Here is a 19,581-nt window from a genome sequence, read left to right as displayed (position 1 = left end):
ATTTAAGTTGATTATGCTCTTAAGTGATTCAGTTTCAGTGTATAATGGAAAAAAATTGTGAAAAACCTAATTGATGATTTTTCATAAATCTGGAATCTGAAGCACTTGGTAATATTCACTTCTTCATCATGTATTACAATTAAGATTTATGAATAATAATTAGCCTAATATTTTAATTAAACAACTAAAATTTGTAAAATAAAGATGTTTACATAATTTAAAATTAAAATAAAAGTAGATAATTAAAAAATAAAACATATATGTAACAAAAAAAATGTTATAATAAACATTATAGCATAGAAAAATATTACTCCCTCCATCCCCCAAAGTTTGTCATATTTTACTATTTTCGCATGTCCCACAAAGTTTGTCTCACTTTGGAATCTAAAAAAATAGACATTAAATGCACCTCAATATGAGACTTTTATTCCACTACACACCTTCATTTAATACAAAGCTAAACAATTTTTTAAAACCTCTGGTCAAATTGGGACAAACTTTGATGGATGGAGGGAGTATTTATTTATTTTGTTTTTAAAAAAAAGTCACATGCCAACTGCCAAGCCGTCATTGGCTAACTAATTCGTGCAAGGCAAATATTGGGGAAGGCTCCCAGCAGGGGGCTGTGTCTAAAACACAGCAGTTCATGAATAAAACGCAGGCTTACTTGTTTTTATCTTTTTTCTTTTTCGTTTTTTTTTATTTAATTGCGTGTGTAGAAATGGCACAGCACCTGCTGTGCACAGCAGGGGTCCATTTCCGCAAATATTTGAGGTTTCACATAGTAAAGCTGGCGTTTTCATAGACAAGCATATTTACCTTAAAATCCTACCATTATAAATTGAGAATGAAAATATAATTAAGGAATATATTTACAAAATTTTTGAAAGATCATAAATTCTTTCCTGAATATTTCAAAGATTATGTCATTTTTTTATCTACGTTTAGAAATTCGGTTCATAAAGTGCAGTCAACACTTTCAAAATTATTTAAAGTGTGTTATTTAGAATTTTCTAAAATTGGAACAATTTTATAATTGGTCAAATATAGCAAAATATTACTATATCATTTTATTTCCAATTTTATTATGCATTACTATAATAACAAAAATATGAGTAAAATATTATACCCAAAATCAGCTAAATCAAAATATAAAAGGGATCGGAATTGAAATTTGAGCAATCCCATCACGCTTCGCACACAGCACAAACAACGCAAACAGTCCATCTGTCTCTTTCTCTGTCTCTGTCTCTGTCTCTCTCATCCAACCCGCGTCTGAAAAAGTTACAAACGCAAAAGCAAAAGAAGGAAGAAGTAGAGAGAGAAAGTAGAGGAAGGGAGACACAGAGTCACAGAGGTAGGAGTCTTTTCACTAGGAAAGGAAATCTTTTGTTCAATCTATTCCTCTTTCGTCTCCAGATTCCTGCGGCCTTCGCAATGAATGACCTTTTGTCGTCGGTAAGTGTTCCCCCCCTTTTCTCAATTGTCTGATTGCTGATTGATTTGTTTATCAATTGGTAAAATTGAAGCAATTGCTGGCTTGCAATGTCAATGCAGTAGCTTTTAGCAGCTGAATATTAAACGAATGAAATTGCTGCAGATTTTAGTTGAAAACTTGAGGCATAAAAAGTTGGCAATGCTTATGAGTGGGAGAAGCTGTAAAATTGAATTTCGCTTGAATTGTATGATTCTAACAGTTTTGAGTGTAACAAATCTATTCTTACAAATGTGTACAACTTTAGCTCCATCTTTGTCCAATTGTTTAGCATACAGGTGCTGGTAGAAACAGAAATCACTATCAAAGTTAAAACTTGATCACTTCTTTCTGGATAAGATCAGATTTCTATGTTGCTTGTAACCAAACTATTGAACTTACTGCGAGTTTGACTAATCAGACAAATTCTTATACACAGGCAGAAATATCTGCAATTGATGATTTAAGTTACATACTTGCACAATTCGTCAGAGATTTTTGACTAATTGGTGGATGGCCTAATGGTTTTAGTTCTTTCTTTTTCATCAAACCTAAAGATTATCTAAATAAAAGTAGTCCCAGTTTGTGAATCATGTAAGTATTCTCTCGTATTGAAGGTAAGTGGTAATGTGATTTTCACATGCTTTCACCAAAAGATGCTTAACAAAGTATTACAATTAATGAGGCTAGCTTAGACCCTAACTGCATCCCCATGAACACAATGATGGTATGTGGCAGTGTCACCATGTATCCGTCCCGTGTTACTTGCACGTATTTCCTTTCTGGGCGTCCCAAGTTATTTGCACTCTTTCCATTTTTAGTAAAAATTATCACCTACAGCCGTAATATTTGACTTTGTCTATCACTCATTCCTTAATCTCCGTGCCGAAAAGGAAACGTTCAAGTAACGCGGGACGGAGGGAGTAATATATTATCATCTGGATCTATCTCATTGATAAACTCTGTCCTTTCCGATGCATTAGAAAGGAATAAATCATGTCAAATATATTATCAGAGATCTGATAATGTGGTCTGTGGGAAAGAGGACTCAAATTTGACAAAAATAAATAGAAGGGACCTCAATTTGTGTCTGGAACCTTTTGGAGAAACGTGTCTATGTTATTTTTGCATAGTTGGCATGAAGCTGTGAGTTTGTCATGTTCAATGAGTATTTTGATTAGGAATCTCAATTTATTACAGGGATCCTCTTTGCAACCAATATAGAATAGGGGAACATCTTTGAGAAGAAACACACTAGTTTAGATTCTCGGTTCAATAATGAGTTACTTAACTAAATGAACCAAAGCTAGGAAACCTTTTGTTATAACAGACCCCAAGTCTTAAGTGCACAGTCCATGCTTACTCTAGTTCTCATTTACACAAAATGGAAATGATAGTTATAACTTTTAGATGTTTGAATTTATAAAATTTTGTGTCTAAATATACAAGTCAAGGGTAAACAGTCTGGAAAAGAAATGTGACCGAGAATTGCTTGTCTAATCAAATTCAGAATATTTGATCCCTGTGAGATAATTCCTTACAACAGTTCTTACACTTTTCATTAATCTGCTCAGGAACTAGAGCACTGATCTTGAAACTATTAGTAAAAGTGTAACACCCATCTCTTTTCATGATTTGCTTTTGTTTACAGTGTCTATGCTTTTAGCACCTCTAATGTGGCTTATGTTACATTTCTTTGTAAAAATGTAATCCTGAAATTGTCTGTTTTGTTCTTCTTGTGTAATCTTTACAGGATTCATTTGTGAACTCACGGGATCAAGGAAATAGAAATGGTGATATTGAAATGGGAATGGGAACGGATCGAAAAACAGGCGACCTAGGCTTGGAAGATTTCTTTAAGCAGGTGACTACTACTAATCACTATAGCGCTTGATGAGGATCATTAGAAGGAGTCAGTACACTGCATTTTACTTGCTTACTATATGACCTAAAAACCTGATATTATAATCAGTGAGTTTATACTTATTTTATTTGAGACTTGGGCTTTGGTTGCATCTAATTGTGAATTGACAATTTGACAGGTTCAGGTTATTGAGAAACAATATGAAAAGCTCAATGCCCTACTGAGAAAACTTCAGGTTTGTGCTGCTATTTCTCTTTTCTTGTTTCTAGGTTGAACTCATGTGGTTAAGAATAAGATGAATTTCTCATCTCCTTTTCATCTTTTATAACATCCAAGAAATATAAAAAATGATGAAGTGCTTGTAGACCTACACAATTTCCAGCCTAGAATATTAATATTTAAACTTTCCTTCTAATGAAGTAATGAACTGTGGCTGTGATGTTCAATGTTTGGTGCTTTTGGCTTATCTATTTGTTAGTACTATACTTAAATACGGGCATTTTTTACTTCTTACTCTTATTTTAAGTTTTAACCATATAAGTTATTGCCGTGATGTCATGTTTAGTGTTCGATTAGTTTCTGGTTTTCTCTTCATCTTATTATTTATCATGTTAAATAAACTCAAAAGTAATTCCCCATGACTTGGGCGTATTCAACTTCATAGATTCCATGAATATAACTATCTATCCTCAAATGAAGTTATTTACCTGATTCCACCGGATTTTCTGTTTTACTAGGTCAGTGGAGCTTTATTACATTTGCTATTATAATGGTGTGACTAGTTTGACCGAGTAGTAATTGCTCAGATTTTTCCCAGGAGACTTTCATTAGTGTCTGTTCTACTCATCTGTCCCTTTTTTTGCCACTCCCGGTTTTCAGTACGAACTGCTCCATTCAAGTGCATTTCCTGAAATAGAAGAATCTCCTTCCTTAGTTATTCTAGCACTTAAAGTAATGTTTAATTTCTTATAATACTCATATATCGCTCCCAATTCTTATCTAAATACCTGACACCATTGGTGGACTTCATCATGGGGTGGAAGTCAAGTCATTGAGAATTTGACTAAATTCTGAACTCCAAATCCTACCTCATTTGCATAGGAGTGGATGCATGCATATGGAATTTTCTCAGGTCTATTGCTAGGTGTCTCACTGTTGTAGATTAGTTGAATATGTATACAGTTTTATTCTGCTGTATCTTCCTATTTGACATGTTAAGTGTTGGTAAAGGTTATCTAAGCTTGGACATTCTGGTTATGTTATCATCTATCTGAACTCTGATAATATTCATCATCCTTCAACTGCAGGATGCGCATGAGGAATCAAAGGCTATCACCAAGGCTGCTGCAATGAAAGGTACACTATTTTGACAAGAATATATTACAGGCGTACCAGATTAGTTTTGCATGGTAGCTCAAGCATTATGTTTGCTTGGTATACGTGCCAGGACTTTAATATTTCTATCTACATGAGCAGCTCAATTCTCTAATCAATTTCATCTTTGTTGGGCATTTTATCAGCTTTTGTTTCGCCTTGTTTGTTAGTTTATTCTTGTGCTCACTAAAAATTGTAACCCTGTAGCAATCAAGAAGCGAATGGAGAAGGATGTTGATGAAGTAGGAAAAATTGCACGTACAATTAAATTAAGAATTGAGGAACTTGACAAAGAGGTAAAGAATTGTGTTGCATGTCTCATTGTGGTTTACTTACTGAATTTTTCTAGTACTGGTGATTGATGTTTTCCTGTGTTTTATAGAATTTAGCCAATAGACAAGAGCCTGGATGCGGAAAAGGATCAGGCGTAGACAGATCAAGAACAGCTACAACAGTGTAATTGTGCACTCCTTTTTTCCTATCCTGGCTATTGTTTATCATAAGTAACTGATGTGCCATTCTAAATTTGTTTACCTCATTCCTTCACTTAATTTATGCTGATTTCGATTAAAACATCAACCAGGAGTAACTATTCTTTATTAAGTTTGAATTTCACGGTTCAATCTAGATATAATTAAAGTATCATTCTTTAGGTTGATTACTCAAGTATTTTAATGTTAATTATTAATGTTTGGTATTTACCTAATATAGAAAATGCTGGAGTTTCTTTGCACTCAATTATTGTCTAGTGCACAAGCACTACTGTATCTCTCCTGGTTTCCATTTTCTAATTTAACTAAAACTCTTGGGGTAACAATATTTATTGCCTCTTTAAATCATTCATGTATGTACCATTCGTAAAGGAAGTTTTTCTTATAAATTATAGGAGAATCTTTCCATGCAGTTAGGGGAGAAGAAACTAACTGTCTAAATTGTTATTAGCATTACTTGTATTGATTGGATTTTGTTGGTAAATCTTCAAAATTCAAATGTTGTATCTACTTGATAAATATTCTTCCAGTCCCCAATCATTTTGCTCCTTCCTCATTCTGCAAGTGACAGTTCTTTTTTCTAACCTGTCTATGATTTATAAATTTTATCCACTAGTAATTGAAACGGTCAAATCTTATTTCTTATCAGTTAATGTTTGAATACAGGGCGTTGAAGAAGAGGTTTAAAGACAAAATGTCTGAGTTTCAGGTAGAGCAGACACACTGTTATGTTGGCATGTTGTAAATTTTTTTCTAATTTTTGTTTATCTAATGTTGTTATAAGTACTCTGCAGACCTTAAGGGAGAATATACATCAAGAGTACCGTGAAGTAGTTGAGAGACGTGTATTCACAGGTTTTGATGCTTGTTGTACAAACAAATTTTTTGCTTTAGTATACCATCTTTCTTAAATTGTATTAACTGGTTTGATGGCTGTCGTGTTCCTTCTAGTGACTGGCACTCGGGCTGATGAAGAGGTGAAGCCAGTTATTCCATAATTTCCATAACCTTTTCATGTATTAATATGTTATTGATTTTCAAACCTTCTATCCCAGACAATTGATCAATTAATAGAGACTGGAGACAGCGAGCAAATTTTTCAGAATGCAATCCGAGAACAAGGCCGAGGCCAGGTATCTTCCTAATTCAAAATTTTCGTCTTCTGCTTTCTTCTGCTCGATTTTCTATTTGTTTGTTGCATTGTATTGTTATTTCATTGTATATAGATACATTTCTCAATACTTGTATCCATTCCATAAACTTTTCAGCATGTAGAAAAAAATGAGGTTGGTGGGGATCTTTCTGATTATTTGAGTAAAATGTGTAGCTTTACCTTTATAGAGTAAAACACAACACATGCACACACTCACACCTGATAACCAACACGTCAGACCTGAATGGCTACGTCCTCACATGCTAATTTCCTTCAGTTATAGTACTTATTAATCATGCTAACATTATCTTACTTGCAGGTAATGGACACACTTGCGGAAATTCAAGAGCGTCATGATGCAGTTAGAGACTTAGAGAAGAAGCTTCTTGACTTACAACAGGTATAGTGGTTACTGTGGCTATTTATTTCTGTACATACATCATACTCACTTCATTGTCAACGTTTACATTTTGGAGGAGTTACTTCATTTAGGGTAGTTCTGGATATCATTTAAATCGATCCTCGTTGAAGAGTTAGTATTGTTCCATTGCACTGTCTTGTGCAGATATTCCTAGACATGGCAGTTCTGGTGGATGCTCAAGGCGACATGCTCGATAACATAGAGTCACAGGTACCCTTAACTAATAATCTTCCAAGTGATAGCAAACGACTATACTTGTGTAGTTCAGCGTAATGGATCCTTTCTCCTCTTTGATCTCCCAGGTTTCATCTGCGGTAGACCACGTGCAGTCGGGGAATACTGCTCTGCAGAAGGCCAAGAGTTTGCAAAGGAGCTCGAGGAAATGGATGTGTATTGCAATCATGATCCTTCTCATTATTGTGGCGATCATCGTAGTAGGTGTGCTTAAGCCATGGCAGAACAAGAATGGCGCTTAGCTCTTTCCTTCTGCCAGAGTGTATTGTATAATACCAAAAAAAAAGAGTATTGACGATTGAAAATTGATTTATTTTCGAGAAATTATGGTGTTTATTCTTTTTGGTGATTGTTCTTGTGTACACTTGTGTAATCTAGTATTTTAAATTTTTATCAGGATGCGTATTTAATTATTTAAATACAAAATATGCTCATTTTTTCAGTTGGACTTTGCTCAAGCGACCAAAGTTGATGGTTTTAGCTGCTGTTATCTTTAGGGCTCGTTTGTTAAGTAGTATGGGATATTATCAAGATAGGGCCGCATGTAGATATATGTCCATGGAACAAAATGACTCTGGTTCCATGTGTTTGTTAAACTAGCTAAATAATTCAATATCAGCCACCCATATTTGATAGGAAATTTTCATATCAAGATAATAATATATATTTACATATTTGTGCTTCTGAATGTTTATAATCCCCAACTGACTCTCACATTGCTGAGTAATGCATACCCACGCCCACAGATTAAAGTCAGTTGTCTCGTTGTAGAGCTTCTTGGCAATGGCGGTCTTGTGTGACCCTCCCATTCCCCAGACTGATATAATTCAATCCTCTGTATTGATGATTATGCTTCTTTTTATGATGTTTCCTCTCCAGATTCGATGTAATTTGTGAAATCTCGGAGCCTAATTGATGGAGTGAGCTGCAATCTGTCAAAATGCAGGAATATTTGTGAATGAACTGTGTGAGGCCTCTTCTCCTTGAAGAGACTTGATAAGCTGTGTGTATTTCAATGGCCAATTCGGATCTGTAGATGAGATCTCTGATCTCTGAGATCCAATTGGAGATTGTTCTGCTTTTATGTCGTCTTTTATCAGCATCTAGGAGGAAACACTTCATCTCTTTGAACTGCCTCTCGAGCTCCTTGACTTGATCGACCGCGCCAGCTAAAGAAACTTTGGTAGTTGCTGGTATGATTTCCTTGGAGAAGAGTTGGGGATGGAAGAAGAGTTGGGAATGAAAGAAGGTTGACGCTTATTGGAAGAAGGAATGACAAAGGGTATGAAAGGTATAGTTTTCTATTTCTAGGTACACAATACAAGTCGGGATTTTTATCCCACAAAAATTGTAAGATACAAACCCACACATTTCCAGCCTATTTCAGCGGACTAAATAGGTTATCAAACAGGTGGAAATATGGAGATACATATCTATTTCTAGGCATTACTTAGTTATCAAACTATCCCTTAATATGTAAGAGCATCTCCAGTGGGCGGACATCCCACTAGGACATCCACTAGGACATCCCAAAAACACCTCATGCCACGTCACTAGGACTTCCCATCCCACTGCCACGTCACTAGGACATCCCCTCCTATGTCCGCCCTTCCCATCGCCCTTCCCACTAGGACATCCCGCAATAAAAAAAAATCATACATTTACAAATAAAACAATTTACATTTACGGAAATAAAATTTGACGTCAACCCCTCCGAGTCCAAACCTCATATATTATTCGAAAAAATTACGGGAAAAATTAACAACTTCATCGGAAAAATTAACAACTTCATCGGAAAAAACATACATGATTCGAAAAAAAAAATTACATACTAATAAAAAAACTTCATACAATATCACGTCAACCCCTCCGAGTCCAAACCTCTTCGATGATATCCTGCTGAAGTCAAACATGGGCATCTGTTTGCCGCATGTCGGCAAATGCACGCTGCCGCGCGACCTCTCCATGAGGTACCCCCATATTCACATTCGCGGTGGCCACGCCGTGACTTGGACCTGCACCCGTATCATCTTCGTTGGTCCACTGAGTCAGTTCCGCAGCTTCATTTTCGACAATCATGTTGTGCATTATGATACATGCGTACATGATATCGCCGATGTTGGGAATATACCACTGCCGTGCAGGACCCTTCACAACCGCCCACCGACTCTGGAGCACACCAAATGCCCGCTCCACATCCTTGTGCGCTGCTTCCTGACGGCTCGCAAAGTATGTCTTCTTTTGTCCGAGCGGATGCTTAATTGACTTCACAAAGATGGGTCAGTTTGGGTATATCCCATCCGCCAAATAGTACCCCATATTATGCTGGTTGCCGTTGGCGACGAAACTGATGGCGGGACCAACGCCATTGCACTGAGCGTTGAACAGGGGCGACGACTGGAGAACGTTGATGTCGTTGTTGGACCCAGCGACTCCAAAATAAGCATGCCATATCCACAGCCGGTAGTCAGCTACAGCTTCAAGGATCATCGTGAGATGCTTGGCTTTGAAGCCGGTAGTATACATCCCCTTCCAGGCGGCGGGACAGTTCTTCCACTCCCAATGCATACAATCTATGCTGCCCAACATCCCAGGGAACCCGTGCACCGACCCATGCATATCTATCAGCATCTGGCAGTCTTCGGGGCTCGGACTCCGAAGATACTGCTCCCCGAATATCGCTCTCACGCCCGCGCAAAAATTCTGCAGACACTCGACGGCTGTCGACTCGCCAATGTGGAGGTACTTGTCAAACATGTCGGCCGCGCCTCCATACGCCAGTTGTCTGATTGCGACAGTGCACTTCTGCAAGGGCGTGAGTCCGGGTTTGCTAGCTGCATCCTCTCTGATCCTAAAATACAGGTATCTTCTCTCTAAAGCACCCACGATGTGCAGAAACAGCGGACGATGCATCCTAAAGCGTCGCCGGAATAAGGCTTCCCCAAAACGCGGTTGCGGAGCGAAGTAGTCCGCATACAACCAAATATGTGCAGCAATGTGGTCACGGGGTACTTGAGTTCGACGATGGATCGGCCGAGGTACCGCCGTCTGCTGCCGCCGCTGCAACCTCTGTTGTAGCAGCCTCTCTATCGCACCTTCAACAGCGACCTCCAACTCATTCTCGCTGTCACTTTCACTAGACATTCTAGATATACTTGAAATTAGAGATGTAGAGAGAGTAACTTGTTAACACAAGTGGTGCGAATGAAATAAAATTTAACGAGCCGTATATATAGAGTTTTAAAAAAAAAATTTAAAAACGGGACGTCCGACTGGACGCCACAATGGCGGACGTCCGCCCGCCCGTCGCGCCGACGTCCGAGGACACCCGACGTCCTCACGGGACGTCCGTATCCGACCCTAAACGCCACAATGGCGGACGTCCCGGTCGCCCGTCGCGACGTCCGACCGGATGTCCGACCGGACGTCCGCCATTGGAGATGCTCTAAGGCTCTATTCAAGTTGACTAATTTAACTGATCTCATCAAATTTAGAAAAATTTGCAAATTTTATTTTAAAAAATTCTAACACACTTAATGCTCAAGTTGATTCATTTATAAACCAGTAGTAGGATTGATTCCTTTCCATCATAGGTCAGTAAATCTATCATAATCTAAAGTGCAAGTTTGATGAAAAATCCTTAATATCCTTTTTGGAGGGAAAATGGAAAGATGAGATGTCTTCTATTAAAAAATAATTTTTTAAGGCAAAAACAATTGGATAAATAATAGCCCAATAAAATGCTAACTTCTTGAAGAAGTGTTAAAACACATTTAAATAGTGCACTACCATTAAATTTTTTTTATAATTAAGTTATTAAATTTATATATTAATTAGCCTTATATTTGAGTTAAATTGGAATTGTGCTAGAGAGTTTAGTTTGCCTTCCATTTATTTAGGTTAAAATTGAGATTTAATCATTTATTGCAATACTTTTTCTCCGAATTAATTCACAAGCTAAACGACAACACATATATGTAATGCTTACAATTTCCATCCTATATTTACTCAATTAAAGTTTTTAGTTCTTATATTTTAATTCGCCTCTAATTAAACAATACTACTAAGTTTATAGATTAAACTAAGGAATAAGATGACATTATATATATTTAAAATTAAATCTAACTTAGTATAACTTCTTAATATAAAGAGTAGTGTAAATTCTCACATTATTCAAAATAAACAAGATGCATAAAATATTATCGTTATTTTAAGTGATAGTAGTAATTTACTTTTTATACATATGTGGCGGGAAGTAAGAAATTTATTCTTTTCAATATAAAAAATTCATTTAGTCTTTGGAAATGTATATCCAGTTATGTTATGGTCTGAAATTAAAAGAAAGAAATAAACAGTCAACTAAAATGTGATTATTGGATAATACAAATTTTCTAACTTGACTTCTCAAAGAAGTTTTAAATTTATATGATTTAAATTATTCAGATATAATGTGGATATGTTTAATATTCCATATATTTTTTCAAATTAATTTTTTATAAATTAAGCTATTAAATTTATATATTAATTTACTTTTTATTTGGATTAATGACTTGCATAGCACTTTCAATAAACATCTTTACTCACACATATTCTTTTTATTTGTATATCTTATTCTAATTAATTCATACTCTTTGATCATTAGTCACCCATCTTATTTTTGTCATTAATTTTATTGTTTTTACTTCACTTAGATTATAAATTAAAATTGCATAAATGTTTCATTCACTGGGGAGTAGTAAATTCTTCATTTTGAGTGAGACAAGATAAGTACATTTCTGTTTTTTTAAATCTCCATATTACTTTCAATTCTTATTTTCTATATATTTATTATTTTTTATATTCATTATTTGAAACTCTTATGTCCCGTGCATAGCTCGGGTGTTAATACTAGTTTCAATTTAAAAAACTACTAATACTTTTATAATACCCACACTATTTATGCCCTACAACACTTTTTATCACATTCCTTATTTATAAAGCAATACTCAGAGCTCACCATCCATTAGCTATTTTAATTTAAATTTATTTATTATATATGAAGTATATTTTTATTATATTAAATCTGTAGACGAATAACTATACCTCTAATACCATTCGTTTTGGCTGTCATCGGACATATTGCAAGAATGAGATAAAGCTAGTGATCAAACAGAGAGAGACGAATTTTTTTAGTGAAATTAATGAGGTAAATGTTGTGTTTATAGGTGAGAATATAGAGTGTTAAATGGAAACAGTTATATCAAAATCGGTGTAGGGATGTGTATTTGTTGATTAAAAATTTTCAAATTATGAGAATTAATAATAAATTAAAATAGTACACAAAAACAATGATTCGCATCTCGCGGTCCTTCCTCATTGGCCGAAAGGTGAAGGGCTTGTGGTGATGTCTCACGAAGTCTTGCGCAGCCACCACCAGCTCGTTCCGCAACCATCTTGTCCCCCAAATGAAACTGTGTCGATGTGTTGTAGACGCCCTTATAATAGTAAATTTCAAAATGCACAATATAAGTAAAGAAAAATTCTCTCTTCGTTATATAAAAATATGAACAATTGATATGGCACAGGAGTAAAGAAAAATTGGTAAAGTCTGTGAGAGGAGGAAAATAGTAGTTAAATTAGTATTAGTGGATAGTGATACCAACGTTATTCATAGTGTTTAATGCTGATATAAGTTGTAAATAAACATGAGTAATAAATTGGGATAACTTTCCAAAAATGGAATGAATATATTTTTGTGGGACGGACGAAAATGAAAAGTGCATATATTTTATGGGACGGATGGAGTAATGGATTTCAAATAAAAACTCAATTTCACATTTCTATCTTTATTTGATGTTATTTATTGTTTGGTAAGAAAATATTTAACCTGATTGTATTGAAATTAACTTGGGGGTGTGGTAAGAAATTGCTTTTCTATGATTCCTATCTGTGACTCTGGCCTTAGTCCCGTTTAATACGGCAAAAACCTAAATCTTTAAATTCTAATTCAACAACAACAATATTAATTCATTTTTATTATAACTAGAATACATTAAAAAATTTAGGTTTATTCTTTTATTCATGAAACTTGAGAAGTTTCAATAAATATACATATGGAGTAAAATTGTCATTTAAAACAAAACTTTTTGGTTGACTTCATGTCAATTCCATAACTTATAAACATAGTTAATTAAATCACAAATTTTATACTTATCTCAACTGTCACACACAATTAAAATTTTGATAAAATTTGTTTTGACTTTCGTACTTTTCGTCATTATATCTTCACTCATTACATAATAATCATCTAAAGTCGATCATCATAAAATATAACAATACAAAATTTATCTAGAAGTTAAGCAAAAATTATGATTTAAATGACAAATTTCATCAAATTTTAATTAAATGAGATAATTGAAAAATATACCAAAAATTATAATTTAATTAAGAGAAATTACTTTTATAAGTTAAATGACCCGGAAAAAATATTTAAATAATAATTTGCCCTTTAAATTAAATTTTGGTCCACTGGGGCGGGTTATATTATAATCGTCATCACGACAAAACTCTGAACTCTGAAGTAACGTAATAACTAAAAACCTTACAACTGAAAATTCGAGAAGATTTCGAAGCGAGATGAGACCGAACGTCGTCTCCGAGGTAGCAGATCTTCTCTTTCAGCTCCGCCTTCCTAAAATTTTGCTTACATTATCTTAATGAAACTATGTCTTGCAATGTGCGGCTTTAGGGTTTATAATTTTCCCGGGTTTAAGTGAGTTGAGAACTCGATTTTACTCAATTTAAGTTTTTGGCATGGATTAGGAATTTAATTGGCTCTTGGAAGAATCTGATTTCTTCTCTGGTAAAACTTTGATGTGTGTTTTCTGGTTTAACTTTGATTTGTGTGATGATTTTTGGAATAGTCTGGTTGTGCTTTGTTTTATTGACTTATAATTTATGTGATTGAATTTTAGTTATGCAGATCACATTAATCCAAACGTGATTTTAGTATTGATGTGGTAAGATTTTCTGCTTCATTCTGTTTTGAGTTGGTTGATTGTTTGTGTAGGCGGGACTGTCCACCCGAGTAAACCAATGGTGGGAAGCTATTCCGTTTCTTACATCAGTTATTGTTGCTATTTGTGGAGCCATATATTTGGTCTGTCTGCTCGTTGGTTATGACTCCTTTGTCGAAGTCTGTTTCTTGCCTTCAGCCGTTATTTCCCATTTTCAAGGTAAACCATTATTCTCGATTGTGATATGAATATGCTGCATCTCGTAGTAATTTTTCTTTTTTTGGGTTTGTTCCTTGCCTATTCATTTCATGTTCACGTGCCTAGAGTTATGAGTTGTTCCATAAATGCATTTTCTCAATAACAGAGATGGGAAGAATTGGCTAGTACAATGGTGGATTGATTATTTTTACCTTTGTTGTTGCGATTACAAACTTGTTACCAAATGTTTTGCAATTTTCTCTACTGATGGAAGAAATAAATTACTTATTTGTTTTATTGGCCCCTCCCATGTTCTGCAGTTTACAGAACTTTCACCTCTATTGTATTCCATGGTTCTATGCTGCATGTTCTCTTCAATATGATGGCATTGGTTCCCATGGGCACTGAGCTGGAACGAATTATGGGATCCATCCGCTTGCTCTACATAATAATCCTACTGGCCATAAGCAGTGCCATACTTCATCTTGTCATCGCATTACTAGCAGCTTATAATCCGATTAGCTTTTACCCAGCTCTCATGCATCAGTGTTCGATTGGTTTCTCTGGGATCCTGTTCTCCATGATAGTCATTTAAACAAGTCTTAGTGGAGTTCAATCCCGAAGGTTTGTGTGATTGACTGCTTATTTTCTATTATTATATTATATTACCTGACATGTGTTTTTGTGCTTCTTCTGCTTCAGAAATCTTGGTCATTTCAAATGAGGAATTCATGGCTTGACTACTTTTCCTGTCCTATGTCCTTCCCCTTTGAAATGAATCTAGTATAACTTGACCTGGAATTTCATACAAGGTTTTTGAAAGTGAAGAAGCATATACTCTACTATCTAACAAAAAATATAATTTAGTGGTCAAAACATAGGAGATCAGAGCCATCGGTTCTAGAATTGAGAATATTAATTTCTTTCCGATTTGATTTGATTTGAGAATATTTACTTCTGCTATCGGATTTTGTCTTCTTGCTAGTTGATTTAGTATGATGCCTTTATAATTACGAAGAGAGATCTGGGGACTTATCAAATTTTCCCTTTGCTCTGCAGTTTCTTTGGGCTTTTTAATGTCCCTGCAAAATGGTCAGTGAAGCTTATATGCTAATGCTTTGCTTGGTTTTTTTATAATGTTTTTTGTTCCTTTACATCTTTGTTTGACAGTTTTCTCAACACTTCCAGGTATGTATGGATATTGTTAGTGGTGTTTCAGCTTCTTATGGCAAATGTCTCATTACTTGGACACCTATGTGGTATTTTATCTGGATATGCATGTAAGTTATTCACACTTTTTGCCAAACACGTACTTCCTACATGCCAACACACTTCCTTCTCTAAATTAAAGCAAATTCTTTTTTGTTTTCTCTTTGAACCAGATACTTTTGGGTTTTTCGATGTCTTGATCCCTGGGGGTTCATTCTATTCATCGATTGAGGAGTCATCCTTGCTTGTAAGTTTCATTAGAATATTAACTGCATGGTACACAACCCTTGGTTGTTTTTTTTTCTTATTCTGTTCTTTAAGGCTCCCGTCTGTTATGCACTTAAATAAGATTAGCAAGGGACACAGACTGCTAACTTCCTTCTTTCTGATGCTGAATAAAACTTTGGATTGCCTTTCATCAAATCAATTTTGCTTATCATGGACGGCGACCAGCATTTGTTTGTTTGCTAAAGAGATGTGCGACTGAAATTGGATTTAATTACTTTTATAGACCTTAAATTAAGATGAAAGGAACTTGATCTTCCTAGTCATCTCGGGTTGGACACCTTAACTTTATTGAATACCATGCACTGGAAACATAGGAAAACGTTGGCATTCATATGATCCATTCATCAGTCAGAACTTACCAAGATGACCTAGCTTACTTACATTTTTGTTGAGTTGTGAAGAATCGTGTGTGCATTGAAGTGAAATTTGTGCAGCTAAGTGACAGGAATTTATTAGTATAGGTGTTTAGTACAAAAGTTTGTGACTTTTACAAGTACTTGTGACTTATGAGTTATGGCCATGTTCTGCTAGTCTGGGATTTCCTGGAGAAAGCTTAAGTAATAGTATAGTATTATGCACTCTAGTGATGGGAAGAAGGTCAAGAAACATGAAAAAAGAGAAGCATGGTTTTTGAATGCACTACTGTTTTCATGCATTTATTGCTAATTTCCAATTCCAAGCTCTTTGGGAAATTTGTTTCAAAAAGAAAATAAGATTATGCAACCAAAAAGTTCACTCATTAGGTATAAACTAGCTGGGACAACTATGTTGAGTATTAGAGTAACTTGTGGGTCGCTAAAAATAATGATGGTAAACCTGTAAATAGATCTGTGATTCAATCTTTGCTAATGTAGAAACTAAAAAAAATTGATTTTTGAATTTAAAGCTCTCCTTTTATGCTACATTTTCATCACACAAGATACTAGTTTCTGAATTTTGTTTCTCCATGGAGTGCTTTAAAATCAGTTCAGCATGGAAGGTGAGTTTTTTTTTTGTTGCATTACCTGTTTGTGCTCCATTACTCTGTCTTGTGCATCACCCTTTCTGTGTGCGACCATGTTTATTGGTGACCTTCCATGTACTCCCTTTTAACACTCCTGTCGTTGCAGTCTGCCTGTGTGAGGAGACCTAAATTCATATTGTCTACTGGCAGCAATGTGTCTGGCCATATCCCCACATATACTAGTCAAAACACCGCTGCAAGGTAGCTCCTGCATTTTCTACTTAGTTAGTAGATGGATTTCTTATCATACATTTGATAAGTCTGAGATGCTTGTTGTTTCCATCTGCAGTGGATTGCTTTCTGGAAATATGTGGAGGAATTTGTCTTCTTGGATGCCACAGAGAGAAAGTTCCGTGGAGGTACAACTTTGGGAATCTTGCAGAGTTCTATATTATTATTATAGGGGAAAATGGGTTGGGATTGCTTGGTAATCTAACACACTATGGGCTTGGACTTTTAATCAAGTTGGTCGCACTGGATGGTTGTGTGACCTAGGAAGGGAGGATAAGGAAACGAAGTATACTCCCTCCGTCCCTAAACTATAGTCTCATTTTGCCACTTGTGCAGTTCACAAAAATTACCCATTTTCATTTATAGACACTACCCCACAATATGTCACCCTCAATATATCAACTTACACTTTCTACCTCATGACCCACCACTTTCTCTACTCATAACACAATTATTAATTATTACCAACTCTACCTGTAAGGTGAGACCCTTTCTCCACTCAGAATACACTCAAACCATTTTTATTAGTACCTGCCCTATTAGGCCTATCGTTTGGGAGCAGAGGAAGTATCAACTATGAATGTGAATGAAATGAAAATACTAGAGCTAGTTGCTATGGTGTATGTTTGAGAATTAAAAAACGCCGCTATGAACTCGAGAAAAATGATCACTTAATCTCCTTAATTTGACATATGTTTACAGAACTTACATTGTCTTAGGTAGTTCATGCACTGAATCTAAAAGCCATGAGTGTAATAAATACAATCAGAAACAAAGACAGTAATGAAAGTAATGATTATACTTTATACAATGCTTACTGGATGCAGACAGCCCAAGGAAGTGATAGGTTTCCTGGGAGAGGAAGGACTCTTGGTTCTGAGACAAATCGAGCAGCCTCGGTTGCAAATTCTGATTCTAATTTACAAGCTAGACTTCTGGATGATGTTGATGACCGGGATCAGCAAACAACTCCATCAAGAGGCGGGGGAGGTCAGCCGATGCCGGATGGGAGGTAAATTCATTGAACGGCTACAGAAGTATCCTTCATCTCTAGTTTTGCTAGTATGTTTCTGTTTCTCTGCTTGGCATTTCTTGAGACATCAAAACAGAATAAATGCTACTAAACCTTTTTTTCAAAGCATCATGGCACGTAACATAGTTTAACTAAGTTCTCATCACCACCGTCTTAGTATCAACTTTTGCCCATACTGTAGACATTCTCACTGGCAATATTCAAATCTCGATAAATTCTCTGGCTTTACTCTCTGTTTTTTGTCGTGTTTAGTGCCTCATATTTTATCTGTTTTTTCAGGCCCCCGGTAGTGAATAGTGCAGTGCAGCCTGCTAGAACGCAAAACAATCAGGTTCCCATATCTGTAAATAAATTTGATTTCTTTCTGTCTATGACTCTATTTGCATCTCTTGAGGTGTTTGCAACTCATCATCATGTAGGGCTCTGTTGCTACTGAAGAGGAAATTCAGAAACTCGTTGCTATGGGCTTCGATAGGGTAAAAGAGATTTAAGTATGTCTATTCAGCGTGGCATCTTTGATTGTTGCTTTGAATTTATTCATGTGTTTATTGCAGACACAGGTAGAAGTAGCAATTGCAGCTGCTGATAGGGATCTGAACGTTGCAGCTGAAATCCTTATGAGCCAACAGGTATATTTGTCTCAAGTTCACCATATTCTGCGGTAAAACTTCGCTCCTCTTACTCTCGGTATTGATAGGGATAGTCGAAAAGAAGCACTCAATGGAGTAGTACACACAAAATCCACCCGCCATAGAAGATTTCTTGATAACGTACTTCAGAATTTGGAACGCGTTGCATTGGTGTTGTACAGAATTCAAACATCTAACACAAATACCATATACTCTACTTTTTTCATCCAAGCTTACAATGGCAGTTCTTTACTGAAAAATGGCCTCTCTACCAAGGATCGTTTTGAAAGCTCTGTATTCCATACAACAAAGAAATTGAAATCTACTAAAGGAAACCAAAAAAAAAAGGAAAATTCAGTTCTACAGGGATCGTGTTTTCATGGCTAAGCATTGGCAAATGTTTAAAATTAGACAAGCCCAACAACAAACCTTTGCATTTGCTGCAAAATAATTGAAGATCAATTTCTTGTGCATGAATTTGAGCAGTCAAAAAATAATTGGTGATGATTAATGAACTTACCAGGATGATAAGGCTTATCTGACCAAATTGGTAGAACGAAGCATGACCTGGATTTGCCGTTATGCATGTCCATCTAGATTGCGATTCGATTTTTTTAATACAATTAATTGACTAATAGATCTCTTATATTTACATGTCTACCATCATGTCTATAAGACCATCCACAATAGGAATAGCCCAGCAATAGCCCAGCAATAGTCCAGCCACTGCCACATCATCAGCACTAAAAATCCTCCTGCCACATCATCAAAACAAGCAAATAGCCCAGCCATAGCCTAGCCACATACTATCCACATCACTATTAACAAATATATACAAAATGAAATAATTAACAATCACACAATATACAGAATTAAATTTACGACACAAAAACAAGAAAATTCACTAATATTAATAAAATTTAAAAAGTACATTAATTAAAACAAGTGGTGCGAATGAAAATGACGAGCAAAGCGCGTATATAT

At 35.6% G+C, this 19,581-nt stretch overlaps 2 protein-coding genes across 2 annotated transcripts; both read left to right on the top strand.

Moving 5' to 3' along the window:
• Nucleotides 1-255: 255 nt before the first annotated feature.
• Nucleotides 256-7,453, top strand: LOC121761269 (syntaxin-132-like). The gene is made up of 13 exons (XM_042156913.1): nucleotides 256-1,458; nucleotides 3,228-3,338; nucleotides 3,517-3,573; nucleotides 4,646-4,694; nucleotides 4,920-5,008; nucleotides 5,095-5,168; nucleotides 5,870-5,912; nucleotides 5,998-6,058; nucleotides 6,155-6,180; nucleotides 6,259-6,336; nucleotides 6,676-6,756; nucleotides 6,922-6,987; nucleotides 7,080-7,453. The coding sequence occupies exons 1-13, from the start codon at nucleotides 1,438-1,440 to the stop codon at nucleotides 7,251-7,253; spliced, it is 930 nt and encodes a 309-aa protein (XP_042012847.1). The 5' UTR covers nucleotides 256-1,437; the 3' UTR covers nucleotides 7,254-7,453.
• A 6,093-nt stretch (nucleotides 7,454-13,546) lies between these two features.
• Nucleotides 13,547-18,857, top strand: LOC121761362 (rhomboid-like protein 15). Its single transcript, XM_042157019.1, has 13 exons — nucleotides 13,547-13,650; nucleotides 14,060-14,225; nucleotides 14,525-14,828; nucleotides 15,264-15,296; nucleotides 15,393-15,484; nucleotides 15,587-15,660; nucleotides 16,811-16,905; nucleotides 16,994-17,063; nucleotides 17,763-17,947; nucleotides 18,248-18,299; nucleotides 18,388-18,444; nucleotides 18,523-18,597; nucleotides 18,666-18,857. Exons 5-13 carry the CDS (start codon nucleotides 15,430-15,432, stop codon nucleotides 18,669-18,671), a joined length of 669 nt encoding a protein of 222 aa, XP_042012953.1. The 5' UTR covers nucleotides 13,547-13,650; nucleotides 14,060-14,225; nucleotides 14,525-14,828; nucleotides 15,264-15,296; nucleotides 15,393-15,429; the 3' UTR covers nucleotides 18,672-18,857.
• The last annotated feature ends 724 nt before the right edge of the window (nucleotides 18,858-19,581 follow it).

This window comes from Salvia splendens, chromosome 13, assembly GCF_004379255.2.
Source record: "Salvia splendens isolate huo1 chromosome 13, SspV2, whole genome shotgun sequence".
In the NCBI taxonomy this organism is placed as follows: domain Eukaryota; kingdom Viridiplantae; phylum Streptophyta; class Magnoliopsida; order Lamiales; family Lamiaceae; genus Salvia; species Salvia splendens.
This window is presented reverse-complemented; position numbering and strand designations above follow the sequence as displayed.

Bases quoted from the DNA above. Each gene is read 5' to 3' on its own strand.
- LOC121761269 (XM_042156913.1), top strand. From the start codon at position 1,438: ATGAATGACCTTTTGTCGTCG. The intron at 6,181-6,258 runs GTGAAGCCAGTT...CTTCTATCCCAG, and splicing joins GCACTCGGGCTGATGAAGAG to ACAATTGATCAATTAATAGA. The intron at 6,337-6,675 runs GTATCTTCCTAA...TCTTACTTGCAG, and splicing joins GAGAACAAGGCCGAGGCCAG to GTAATGGACACACTTGCGGA.
- LOC121761362 (XM_042157019.1), top strand. From the start codon at position 15,430: ATGGCAAATGTCTCATTACTTGGACACCTATGTGGTATTTTATCTGGA. The intron at 16,906-16,993 runs GTAGCTCCTGCA...TTCCATCTGCAG, and splicing joins AGTCAAAACACCGCTGCAAG to TGGATTGCTTTCTGGAAATA. The intron at 18,300-18,387 runs GTTCCCATATCT...ATCATCATGTAG, and splicing joins CTAGAACGCAAAACAATCAG to GGCTCTGTTGCTACTGAAGA.